We start from the raw sequence: 13401 nt of genomic DNA on the forward strand, positions 1-13401 counted from the left end.
CTTTCTCCCTCCCTTCCCCTCTGTCTAAAAATAAAATAAATAAAATCTTTTAAAAAAGAATTGAAAGCAGAAACACAAACATATTTAACACGCATGATTATAGCAGCATTACAATAGCCAGAGGGTGGAAGCAATGCATCGACAGATGAGTGGGTAAAGAATCTGTGGTGCACGCACACAGTGAACTGTTACTCAGCCTTAACAGTGGAAGGAGATTCTGACACATGCTACAACATGGATGAGTCCTGAAGACATCACGCTCCGTGAAATAAGCCTGTCACAAATACTGTATGATCCCCTTCAGATGAGGCGGCATAGAGTAGTCAGATTCGCAGACACAGAAAGTAGAATGGTGGTGCCAGGAGCTGGGGTGGGAATGAGCAATTATCGTTTAATGGGTACAGAGTTTCAGTTTTGCGAGATGAAAAAAGATCTGGAGATAAATGTCGGCAATGGTTGCCCAGCAGTATAGATTTACTTAATGCCTCGAACCTGTACACTTTAAAATGGTTAAAGTGGTAATTTTTTATGGTACATATATTTTATGACAATTTAGAAAGTAAAAATAAAAAATAAATTTAAAAAGTCAAATAGAATGGTTCTGACACGCACCACTGGAGGTGCTGAGGTGGGGAGGGCCTTCGGGTGGGCTTCTCGGTGTTTCTCTCAGCTGACCCACTTCCGCTGGCCTCAGGAAGGCTGCTCCCATTTCTCATTCACCACAGCATCCCAGGAAGAGCAGAAAACCCGTCCATCCCAGCCTTTCAAGCAAAGGGACTGAGATTCATTCTGATTGGAACTCTGTCAAATGCGTATCTCTGAACCAACGACTGGCACCAGGGGAATGGAATGAAAGATATTGATTATCTGAAGCCAATTCCAGAGCCTGCGGTTGAAGATGGTGCAGCTTCCCTCCTAGGGAGCGGGCTGCCTGGGGAAAGGAATGAAATCTGTTAGGAAAGCGGAGTGAGCAGATGGGGATGGGTATATCACCAGAAAAATTTACTACCTCATATCCAGCTCAGACATACTGCAAAGCTTTTCCAGGGGATGTGAAAGCCGTCCACGGAGGAGAGATTAATGTGTGTGCAAGAGCAGATGGGTTTTCCTTTCTGCATTGCTTCTCGGGATCTGCTAACCTGCGGACTCCAGTACTTTCACACATAGCTCATTGTTATTTTTGGAGACATCTCAGCAAATCACTTTTTCCTTGGGGTATAGTGATATTTAATAATCAAGATGTTACACTTCATTTATTCAAATAGTTATTGAGACCGGCGTCATGTCTTCCAGCCAAAGGGAGCAGTGTGCACAAGAGAAAAGGCTGTGTGAGGAGAAAAGTGACAAGCTCCTCATACAGATAGTTTGATGTCACTGGAGCACAGCCTGTAGGGCCGAAGGGACGAAGACAAAATGGGATGGGATCATAAAGGTCTTGGCTCGGCAGTTCTTATTTCAACCTATTTACTGAAGTAAAGCGCACACAGCAAAGTGCCTAAGGTGCATAAGCTTAAGCCAATATCGCAACAAATTTTTACGCGTGTATACACCCATATACACCCAGATCTAGCTGAACATTTCCAGCATTCCAGAAGGATCCTTTTTGTGCCTTCCCGGTCAATCCCCATCCCCAGAAGGAGTTACTACTTTGGCCTCTATTGTTATTAATTAGTTCTACCTGTTGTTAAACTCCATAGAGCTGGAATTATTACACAATACGTGCCTGGCTTCTGTCACTCAGTATAATGATCCTGAGGCGCCTCCATGCTGTTTGTATCAGTTTGCTCATTCTCTTCTCCATAGTGTCCCGTTGAATGCGTACTTCACAATTTGTTTTGCATTCTCTAGTTGATGGACATTTGGGTAATTTCCAGTTCTGTGCTAGTGTGAATACAGCTCTTATGAATATTCTGGTGCACGTCCTTTGGTGCACATATTCACTAACTTCTCTGGGGTGCATACCTAGAAGTGGGTGGCATGTTTTGCTACAGTAGATACAGCCCAGCGGTTCTCCAGAGCGGTTGTATCAAGGGAGCTCTGACTTTAGCCCAAGGAAGAGTGGGAATGGTATGATGAAGTCGACATTTCCCTCTGGCAGCCCCTGCGGGAGACGCACCAAAAGGGGGTGAGATTCTAGACAGGGGGATCAATAAGGAACCAGGACGAGGAGCAATGGACCAGGTGCGGGATGACGAGGCCCTGAGCTCAGGCAGCTTACATGGAGGAAGAGGATGGTTTTGAGAGATGGTAAGAAGGTAGAGTTGATGGGATTGTTTGGATGTGCAGGGAAGGGAGCGAATAAGTCCAGGATGCCTGCCAGGTCTCTGAGTTGGTGTTGGGAGAATGGAGGTGGGCCTCTCTGAGAGGAGAGCATTGAGTAGGAGCAGGTTGAGGAAGATGTGCTCCCTTTTGAACACACTGAATCTGAGGGACCTCTGGGAGAGCAAGGTGGGGGCGGCAAGTAGGCAATTGGACGTACAGGGCTGAAGCTAAGGAGGGAGATCCAAACTGGAGATTTCTATTACGGAATCAAGGGAATCAGTGAACTGTGGGGAAGAGAGTGTGAAAAGGGGATTCCCAAGAAAATGGTCCAGAAGGCTTTTCCTGAGGGGCAGGAGGAAAACCAGGAGCTTTGCCTGCTGTGATGAAAACGCAGGGGAGGGAGATTTTCCAAAGGGAGTTTCCAGAGGCTGCTGAGGAGGAAAAAAGGTGGTCATTGAAAGGTGTCCTGTGGATACAGAGTTTACCTAGTCATTCACAAGGAGGGAGGCGGGGGTGCTGCCCAGGATTCTCTGCTTCACCAGTCTCTAGTGTCAGCAGCCCACACCAATGAGACAGGGCTGGCTGGCTGGGCTGCCTCTCCCCTCCAGCCAGCTTCAGGGACAGGGAGATTCAGCCTCAGTCCAGGGGCAGTGCCTGTGGCCTTTGGAAGTTTGTTGGGACCTCAGCTGGACAATAGAGGGCAGGCAGCTGCTCTTACATGGCCCATCCTGACATCAGAACACCGAAAACATTGACATTTGAACACAAATTTCCCCTGCGGCCTCTCCCCTATGGAAATTCCCAGTTGTAAACCGTACTGACTTTGATCTGAAGTGTCAGAAAGATTGTCCAGGAGTCTGGGAGCCACCCAGCTGAAAGCACTTTTGTATGAAGGTTGGTGCAAACGAAATAGAAGTCAGAACACTTTTTAAGATCTGTGCCAGTGGTGAATTTTCCAGGAAACATGACAAAAATGTATCCTCTTAGGCAAAAAAGCACTGGGTCTTATCATTATTCACTTGTGTTCTTACTAAAATATAAACTTGGGGAAATGGAGAAGAGAAAGAACAGCACGTCTCATTTCTTTACCAGGCACAAGGGGCTGGAGGAGGCTCCCGTCGAGTTTAAGGGGCAGCTTTATATATTTACATGCTTTGACTGGAGCTAAAGAGCTCTGTGCCACACAATGGGCAGTTTCTACTTGGATTTTAAAAGAAAATAACTTTGATCATTTCAAAAGCAATGAAGCCTGATGCAGTGAAGAGAAAAGAGGGCGGTAATTTATGGCTACCATTAAGGACACAAAGACAAAGGCAGAGAGAACGTTTCACTAAGTGAAGATTTACAAATGTGTAAAAACCGCCCTTATGCCTAGAAATAGCTGAGCGTCTCTCTCTCTCTCTCTGCGCACCGAACAAAAGGGGGTGGGAGGGAGGGACAAACACAGAAAAGGGGATGCAACCTGCCTGCCTTCCCTGGGGATGAAAAGGTCAATAGAAAAACAAGCACAGAGAAGTCATTTTCTCAGGTTCTCCATCCGGCAGCAGCACTAGCCCAGCGGCAGTCTCAGCCTGGGCACAGGGGCATGGGACGGAGGACCGCGCAGGAGACGTGCCCGGGAGGGAGCTCTCGCAGGGCGTGGGCCCTAGGAAGACGTTTTTGTGCATGAGCTAGGCGGGGACTTTTTTGTGATGTGTACTTGTTTTCTGATTGCCAAAGGAATGAATAGATAGCTATAGAAGTAGACACATACAGATATAAATATAGATGCATAGAAATGCACACTATGTATGCATATGTCCACAGGAGAAAGCAATGAATTCAGAGAAGTGCAAAGTACCTCAAAGTCCCTGAGTATGGGGCTTGCGGCCTCTAGGAATCGCTGTTGCATTTGCTCCTGGAGCGATGCCGAGGGCGGTGGGATCCATCCTCCGTGCCTAGGGTGGTGTGGGAAGGTCTCGCAGTGTGGTCCCTTATAAGGATGCGCTGCTTGGAGGGCCAGGTGACAGGCACGCCCTGTATTTGTAGCTGGCCAGACCTGATTTTAAGAGTTCAGGTGGTCACAGATACCACCTGTACCCTAGGCCAAACGGAGGCTCTTTCTTGCCCCTTGTAGCTCACCCTTAACCTCTAGGCCCCTTTTTCCCTTCACCTTTTAGGCTGCCCTGAAGAGACCTTTAACTGGTTTCGGTGAAGTGAACATTGTCTGCTGTGATTCTGGGCCCAGCAGTGTGCCACTGCAGCCTCAGCGTGCCCCGTGGTGGGACGAGTGGGCCACTGCCTCCAGAGGGCTATGGGGTGGGCAGCCGGAGGGCCCGGGTTAAGCAGAATGAGGGAGGTGCAGAGGGTGTGCTGAAGTGAGCAGAGAAGCTGGCCGCCCTCTTCACTGAGTTCTCCTGAGGGTCAGATGTGCGTGGAGTCACCCCCTCTCCCGTCCACACGTGCCCCTCCCGGAGAGGCGGGGAATCCCGGGGGTGGCTTTGGGGTGTGGGGACCACAGGACTCTGAGCCTTTTCCCAGGACGCTTTCTGGGCGCCCCATGTCCGAATATTCCGGGCTAGAAGGGCTGTTTGTCCTCACAAGAGGGACTGGGTCAAGCTGCAGGACACCGCGAAGTGGCAGAGCCGGAGGCTCTTTGAGGGCTGGAGCAGGATAGCCGTGCGGGAGCAGCGGGTTTGGCGCGGGGGACCTGCGGCGGGGGGGGGGGGGGGGGGGGGGGCGGGGGGGACGAGGCCCGCCCCCGAAGGGCTGACAGCGGCCCTCGGGCCACCTTGGCCGCGCCCCCTGCGCCCCGATCGAGGGGGAAGGGACGGGGCCCGGAGGGGCGGCTCTGCCCCCGCGCCGCCCGCCCCCGGCGGGGGAGGACCGTGTGAAAATGGGGCCGGGGCTCGGGGGCCGGGCGGGGCCAGGCCGGGGGTGTCGGAGCGCGGCGGGCAGGGCGCCCGCACACACCTCCCGGAGCCGCAGCCGTGCTCGCCGCCCGAGCGCCGCAGCCTCTGCCCGCAGCCGCCGCGCCTTCCATGGGGGTCGCGGGCCGCGGCTGTCCGGGGGCCGCCCGGGCGCTGCTGCCGCTGCTGCTGCCGCTGCTGCTGACCGCAGCCGTCCTGTCCGGCCCCGGCCGCGCCCCGGGGCCGCCGGAGGGTGAGTGTCCGGGCGCGGGGCGCACCTGGCAGGCGGGGCGGCGCCGGGGAGGGCGTCCTGGGCCCCCGAGGGGGGTCGCCACGGAGGGGGCTGCCGGAGCCGCGCGTGGCCCCCGCTCCCCTGGAGCCCTCACCCGCCGGCCAGGCCGAGGCGCCACCGCCGCCGGGGCTAGAGGCCCAGGGCCTGGTGCTGCGGCCGGCCTCGGACCCGGACCCGGGACCGGTGACAGTTCCTGCCGCGTCCCTGCCTCCCAGGGTCCCCGGGGAGCGCCCGTTAGCCAGACTCGCCCCTGCTGAGCGGGGAGGAGGGCGTCGGAGTCTCGGGCTCCAGCTCCTCCCCGTCTAGATGGGGAAACTGAGGGCCTCGGCCGGGGTACGTGCATCCTTAGATCGCAGCAGCTTTGGCCCTGCTCTGTCTGGGGACCGGGACGTTCTCCCGAGGGCTTCGGGGTCGGCTCCGGGACTTGGCTGTTTGCGGAACGGGCCCCCCGTCTGAGGATCCGGGAATACCCGTAAGCAGCAACCAGCCTGGCTTTTGGCCAGACGTAGATAAATACTCTAACTGGACTTGCAATACTTTCAAAACTTTTGTTTTTAATTAACATCCTGGATTGGTGTCAACCCAGGAAATCCCTCTGCCAAGGCCGGTGTCCAGGTTGAGAGGGGAACCCGGTGGGTGCCGTTCCCTGCTTGGCGTCGTCTGAGAGCTCAGGATGGTGTGCTCGGAGCCCAGGGCGCGCTTTCCCCCATGCCCCAAGAGAAAGCGGACACGCCAGTCAGCTTTCAGAGCTTTTCCCCCAACTTGACCTTTCAGCAGGCATTTACTATTGCCTCCACGTGAGCCAGGCAGCACGGGCGCAGCCAGTCTGTGATCAGGACGCGTTCGGGAGAGGGAGACAGGCAGGAAAAAGTGACTGCCCTGTGTGATATGTGCTACAAAAGGAGCACATTTGGGGGGACACCTCACCTATCCTCGAGGGTCATGGCCGGCTTCCTGGAAGAGGTGGATCTGAGCTGAGTTTTGAAGGCACAGAGAAAGGGCTCGGAGTATTCCAGGCAGAGGGTCAGGCTGTTTCTAGAACTGCGCCTGCGCGGTGGTTGGTCCGGTGGGCTCCCAAGCAGTTCAGCTGGCTGGCAGTGAAGTGGAGCGGGCTGGTGGGAGATGGTGACAGAGAGGGGCCAAGGTCAGGTCCCACAGAGCATGGGCACCATACCAGGAGCCGCTGTGCTCTTTTGCAGATGTGGATGAGTGTGCCCAAGGGCTAGATGACTGCCACGCCAATGCCCTGTGTCAGAACACACTCACCTCCTACAAGTGCTCCTGCAAGCCTGGCTACCGAGGGGAGGGCAGGCAGTGCGAGGGTAAGTGTCTTGGGGGCCGGTGGTGGGTGGGCCAGCAAGGGTCGATCCCCGCTTCCTCTGCTCTTGTAGTGGCCAGTAATGCCGGTAAAAGTGCTGCCCCTTCCCCCAAGTCATATTCCCCACTCTCTGAAATGCATTTCAGATCCTTAAAGAACTGGAAACATCAGGGCTTCCCTAGAGCTGACTGTACAGTTTTTCCTGGCTCTGAAACGTCCTTCGTATGTAGCCTCTAAAAAGTAAAAGAGGCATTTTAGTATCTTTAGTTTATCACTCACTTTGGGGCCAGAAAGTCCACAGCCTCGTCATGTAGATCAGGAGGGCTGTGCCTGCCAACGCCGGGCAGGCCCTGCTCTTCCCTGGGGCAGTTTGCACCTTCTCTCTGGACTCTGAGAGAGGGAGTGCAGCCCTCCCCTGCAGGCTCGGGAGGCTCCACCTGGTCCAGGGCCCTGGGCAGTTTGGCATTGAGACCTGCCAAGCTTTAGAGCCACACCAAGGGTCTGCCTCATTTGGAGCTTCAAGTTCACCCTGGAAAGATGTGTGCAAGATATTTTAAGCCCTTCGAGCTCCAGACCTGGGAGCCTGAAGTCTGGACTCTGCCATTTTGAGTTCTGGGCCACTGGGGCCCCACACTAGCTCCCGTGTCGTGAACTCTGAAGTGCAGGACTAGCTGGAGGCGGGAAGCTGCTAGGAGGATGCTGTTCCTGAGGATGGAAATCACAGCATGGTGGAGTTGGCAGGGCTTTTCAGGGAGCTCTGAGCCAGCCGCATGCTTCATTTTGCAGATGAGAACACTGAGGCCCAGGGGAATCGGGGTAGGGACCTGTGGCTATGCGCACACAATTAGCCTGCAGGTAAAGGAGAGCCAGATGTCCACTCTAGCTCTGTCCCTGGCCCCATGTCTCTTTTATTCACTCAGCCTCCTGGTGTCTCTCTTTGGCTGGGTGAGAGATCCTAACATTCCCAGTCTCCTTTTTGCTGAGGAGCAAAACTCCTGCCTCTTCCATTCGAGGAGGCTGGCTCCTGATTGTGTTCACAGCAAGTGGGGTTGGTGGTCCATCCATAAAGCCCTCCTGCTTCTCCAAGTTCATATTTTCCCAGAGACAGACGACCATCTCTCTATCTGCCCCACATGAAGGGAAGCCAGAAGGCTACCTCTCCCTGAAACATCTGTCTGCTGGTTCCTCCATACCACATCCTCGCCACATTAAATATTTTATTTGCCGTCCTGGAATCCACACATATTGGTACTCTGCTTGGGGAAAAAATGTTTAATTCTCACTGCATCCTCTGGTCACTGTGTTCTCTTTGGGGGTAGGAACCGTGCCATGGTTTCTTTTGGATAAAGTACATATTAGTAAATGATGTTGAAGTGGCAAGTGGCAAGAATTTCCTTATTATTAACCATTGGGTTTGACATATTGCAAATACAATGGAATTGCTAACAGTTTATAGTTGAAAAGTCTATGATTTATTTTAAAATAACTAATGATTCACTGGCATTGTTGCTTTTATATATTACATTTGCTTATAAAAAGTTAGAAAACACAAAAATAGAAAAAACAGAAAATTTAAGACCCTCCTCTTCCTTTATCCACAGGTAATCACCATTGACAAAAAGCATACATTCTTTGCATTTTAAACTAAGACCCTGGGAACACTCGCTCTTTGAATACTTGTCGTATTTATAAATCTCGTCAGTAAGGATGCCTCTGTTTAGTTTGGATTCCTTGGTCCGGGAGTCCAGGAGTAGGGGAATTGCAAAGTTTCAAAGACGTAACTCCTTTATATGTATTTCTCGGCTTATTAGTTTGTAAGCCTCTTGGGTCCAAATGTCGGTATCATTTGCTTCTGTCTATGTTCAAGGATGGGAACTGGGTTTACCCCGAGTGAATGGAATTTTATCCTCTACGAAGTTTCTTCTGCCACAGTGTTGGAGATATGAAAGTATGGGCCCTGAATAGTATTAAAAAAATAATGTGATTCATAAGTGGCTTTAAATAAAAGATATTTTATTCTACGTGATCTTCGTTTGCATCTCAGACTTTGGGGAGAGGATGTTTCAGCGATCAGTATTCATTATATGGTCCTTCTCAGTTTAGGGAACTAAATTAAGTTTAATAAAGATTAATCTAAACTTGGCCTTTGTATAGGAGCTATATTTTTAAAAAACTTTTCACCTAAAAATTATTTTAGGCTTCAGAAAACTTGCAAAAACAGTGCAGAATTTATATGTGTCCTTCTCTTACTTTACCCACCCAAATATTAACAGCTTATGCAACCATAACACAGTAGCAAAACCAGGAAATTAGCCTTTCCACAATGTTATTAACTAAACTATAGACCTTATTCAACTTTCATCATTTTTTTTAATGTTCGTCCTCCCCTGACCCCCACACCTCCGCCCCCAGGATCCAACTCAAAGCCCCACATCACACTGGTCTTTTTTCTCCTGTGTCTCCTCCCATGGGTGTCAGTTGCTTAGTGTTTCCCGGTGTCTTAGGACGTGGGCACGTGGGCACGTGGACACGTTTGACGAGTACTCATCAGTTCTTCTGTTTTGCCTTATGTTTTCTCATGATAAGAGTTGATAGAGCAGGGGTTGAAAAGATAAGAGAATTACCTGTGTTTTCTCATGGTAAGACTGAGGTTACGGTTTGGAGTAGCCCAGAAGCAAAGCTTTGGCCAAGGCTGCTGCGGAAGTGCTGTTGGACATCATATGGGGGCACACGGCGTCGTCACGTTAACTGCGATGTCAGCCTTGATCACCCGACGAAGACGGTGTGTCCTGGGTTTCCCCACCACAGTTAGTGCTTTTTCTGTTTCAGTAGAAACTTGTCTTGGGGCCAATGCTTTCAGACTTTGCTAATAGCCCTTTTCTTCTCAAACCTTTCCCCGCTGGTTTTAGCCTCCAACTGTGGGTCTTCCTGCAACAACTATTACTGGGATAGGTGCTTCTTGGTAATTTTGTGTTTCCCTTCTTCCTTATGCAGCTGTTAAATTGGGCTTCTCCTGTAAAGAACATTTCTTCTCCCCCATTTATTTATGCATTGATTTATATGTTTATATATTTATACCAGTATGTACCCATGGGTATTTATTTAATTCTATGTGTAGTTATTTATTTTTGGCTCAAGTTGTTTCCGCTTTAGCCATTGGGAGCGCCATCACATTCTGTCCTCGGTCCTTTTTATCTGCCCCTGTCCTTTTTATGAGAAATTTCTAATTTTCTGGTACCACAAGATGCTCCAGACTCATCTTTTATTTTTCACTCCCCAACCATGGACTCAACCACTTCTCCAAGCAGCTATAGTTCCTTTTATTAGAGAATGGTGTATAGAAACCAAGATCTGGATGTTTGATGTTTTCATTGTTACGGGGGCGATTATTCCTAGGTCCTCTCAATGGACAGAGCTACAAAATACATACACATCTCTATTTCCTTTTTTAAAAAAGATTTTATTTATTTATTTTTAAAGAGAGTGGAAGGGAGGGAGAGAGAAACATCAATATGTGGTTGCTTCTTGCAAGCCCCCTACTGGGGACCTGGCCTGCAACCCAGGCATGCGCCCTGACTGGGAATCAAACTGGCAACCCTTTGGTTTGCAGGCCAGCACTCAGTCCATTGAGCCATACCAGCCAGGGCTCTATTTCATCTATTATCTATCTATCTATCTATCTATCTATCTATCTATCCATCTATCTATCTATCTATCTCTATTGTGAATTACAACAGAGTTACTTTGTGAGTTACTTTGGATTCCTCAGCAATACCACAAGATTCATTCTAACCTTCCTCTTAGCTTATTAACAACTTCTTTCTCCAACCGTGAGAAACTTGGCTCTCATTATCTGCAATATATTTACCTGTTTGTTCAGTCCTAGTATACAAATGAAGTACTTACAAAATTACCGATCTATAATCCTGTAAGTAACACAGGTTTACTAATTAGAGTACAGTGTTTGTATACAACTGTTTTTGATTTTAACCTTACAGCAGCAAGTCAAGATATTGTTGTCCAAAGTTACTTAGGCTAGTACTTTTCTTCCCCATTCCCTTCAATGTGGTTATATTATTCATTTATAATACAGTATATTCACTTGTTTCTGTTTGTATTCCATTTTTATTATATGTTATTGATTATGTATTTCAGTTGTCCCAGTGTCTCCCTCTTTGTCCCCCTCCACCCAGTACCCCCTCATTACCTCCATCAATTCCCCCGCTTAGTTCATGTCCATGGGTCGTGCATATAAGTTCTTTGGCTTCTTCATTTCCTATACTGTTCTTAACATCTCATCTCCCTGTCTGTTCTGTATCTACCAAGTTGTACTTCTTAATCCCTGCACCTTTCCCCCCATTCTCTCCCTTCCCCCTCACAACTGATAACCCTCCAAATGATCTCCATACCTATGATTCTATTTCTGTTCTGCTTTTTTGGTTAGTTTGTTTTTTAGATTCAATTGTTGATAGTTGTGAATTTATTGCCATTTTAATGTTCATAGTTTGGTCTTCTGTGTCTTAAATAAGACCCTTTAACATCTCATATAATAATGGCTTGGTGATGATGAACTCCTTTAGCTTTACCTTGTCTGGTAAGCATTTTATCTGCCCTTCCATTCTAAATGATAGTTTGGCTTGATAGAGTAATCTAGGTTGTAGGTCCTTGCGTTTCATCACTTTGAATACTTCTTGCCCGTCCCTTCTAGCCTGCAAATTATCTTTTGAGAAATCAGCTGACAGTCTTATGGGAACTCCTTTGTAGGTAACTCTCTTCCTTTCTCTTGTGCTTTTAAGATTCTCTCTTTATCTTTAACTTTGGCATTTTAATTATGATGTGTCTTGATGTGTTCCTCTTTGGATTCATCTTGTTTGGGACTCTCTGTGCTTCCTGGACTTGTATGTTTATTTCCTTCACCAAATTAGGGAAGTTTTCTTTCATTATTTTTTCTTTTTTAAAAAAATTAATCTTTATTGTACTTCTTTCCATTACCATTTAGGCTCTTTATACCTTCTTCCCCCCAGCAGTCTCCACACTGTTGTCCATGTCCATGAGTCCTTTTTCCTTTTTGCTCAATCCTTGCAGCCCCTCACCTCCACCCACCCTACTAGCTGTCATCTGTGTGCCCTCTATGAGTCTGCCTCTGTTTGCTTGTTAGTTCAGTTTGTTCATTAGATTCCACATGAGTAAAATCATATGGTCTTTCTCTGACTGGCTTATTTCACTCAGTATAATGTTCCCCAGGTCCATCCATACTGTCACAAAGGGTAAAATTTTCTTCTTTTTTATGAACGAGTAGTATTCCATTGTGTAAATGTCCCATAGTTGTTTTATCCACTCATCTATTGATGGACACTTGGGCTGCTTCCATATGTTGTTGATTGTAAATAATTCTGCAATGAACATAGGGGTGCTTATGTTCTTTCGAAAAAGTGTTTTGGGTTCCTTTGGATATATTTCCAGAAGTGGGATTGCTGGGTCAAAAGGCAGTTCTATTTTTAATTTTTTGAGGTATCTCCATACTGCTTTCCACAGTGGCTTCATCGGTCTGCGTTCCCACCAACAGTGCAAAAGGGCTCCCCTTTCTCCACATCCTTGCCAGCACTTGTTGTTTGTTGATTTATTGATGAGAGCCATTCTGGCAGGTGTGAGATAGTATCTCATTGTGGTTTTAATTTGCATTTCTCTGATGATTAGTGACGTTGAGCATCTTTTCATATGTCTATTCATGTGTTTGTCCTCTTTGGAGAAGTGTCTGTTCTGGTCCTTTGCCCATTTTTAAATTGGGTTGTTTGTTATTTTGGTATTGAGTTTTGTAAGTACTTTATACATTTTAGATATTAACCCCTGTTCTCCCAGTCTGTTGGTTGTCTTTTTATTTTTTTTATTTTTTAAATATATTTATTGATTATGCTATTACAGTTGTCCCATTTCCCCCCCCACTCCACTCCATCCTGCCCATCCCCCTCCCTCCCACATTCCCCCCCTATAGTTCATGTCCATAGATCATACTTATAAGTTCTTAGGCTTCTACATTTCCTACACTATTTTTACCCTCCCCCTGTCTATTTTCCACCTATCATCTATGCTACTTATTCTCTGTACCTTTCCCCCTCTCTCCCCCTCCCACTCCCTTAATGACAACCCTCATGTTCTAGTTGTTTGCCTAGTTTGCTCTCGTTTTTGTTTTATGTGTGGCCGTTAATAACTGTGAGTTTGCTGTCATTTTTACTGTTCCAATTTTTGATCTTCTTTTTCTTAGGTAACTCCCTTTAACATTTCATATAATAAGGGCTTGGTGATGATGAGCTTCTTTAACTTGACCTTATCTGAGAAGCACTTTATCTTCCCTTCCATTCTAAGTGATAGCTTTGCTGGATACAGTAATCTTGGATGTAGGTCCTTGCATTTAATCTTGGGTAATGTAATTATGATGTGCCTTGGTGTGTTCCTCCTTGGGTCCAGCTTCTTGGGGACTCTCTGAGCTTCCTGGACTTCCCGGAAGTCTATTTCCTTTGCCAGATTAGGGAAGTTCTCCTTCATTATTTGTTCAAATAAGTTTTCAATTTTTTGTTCTTCCTCTTCTCCTTCTGGCACCCCTATAATTCGGATGTGGGAACGTTTCAAGGCGTCCGGAAGGT

At 48.1% G+C, this 13401-nt stretch overlaps 1 protein-coding gene across 3 annotated transcripts in view; it reads left to right on the forward strand.

The window, feature by feature from the left end:
- Window positions 1–5223: 5223 nt before the first annotated feature.
- Window positions 5224–13401, forward strand: part of SCUBE2 (signal peptide, CUB domain and EGF like domain containing 2) — a 71804-nt gene continuing 63626 nt past the window's right edge. For all 3 annotated transcript variants that reach the window (XM_053925472.2, XM_053925473.2, XM_053925474.2), the window contains exons 1-2: window positions 5224–5403; window positions 6642–6764. In XM_053925472.2, coding sequence (XP_053781447.1) covers window positions 5283–5403; window positions 6642–6764 — 244 coding nt within the window. In that variant the 5' untranslated portion in view covers window positions 5224–5282. The remainder of the gene's footprint in view (window positions 5404–6641; window positions 6765–13401) is intronic.

The sequence above is a fragment of the Desmodus rotundus genome, chromosome 5 (assembly GCF_022682495.2).
Source record: "Desmodus rotundus isolate HL8 chromosome 5, HLdesRot8A.1, whole genome shotgun sequence".
Taxonomy (NCBI): Eukaryota; Metazoa; Chordata; class Mammalia; order Chiroptera; family Phyllostomidae; genus Desmodus; species Desmodus rotundus.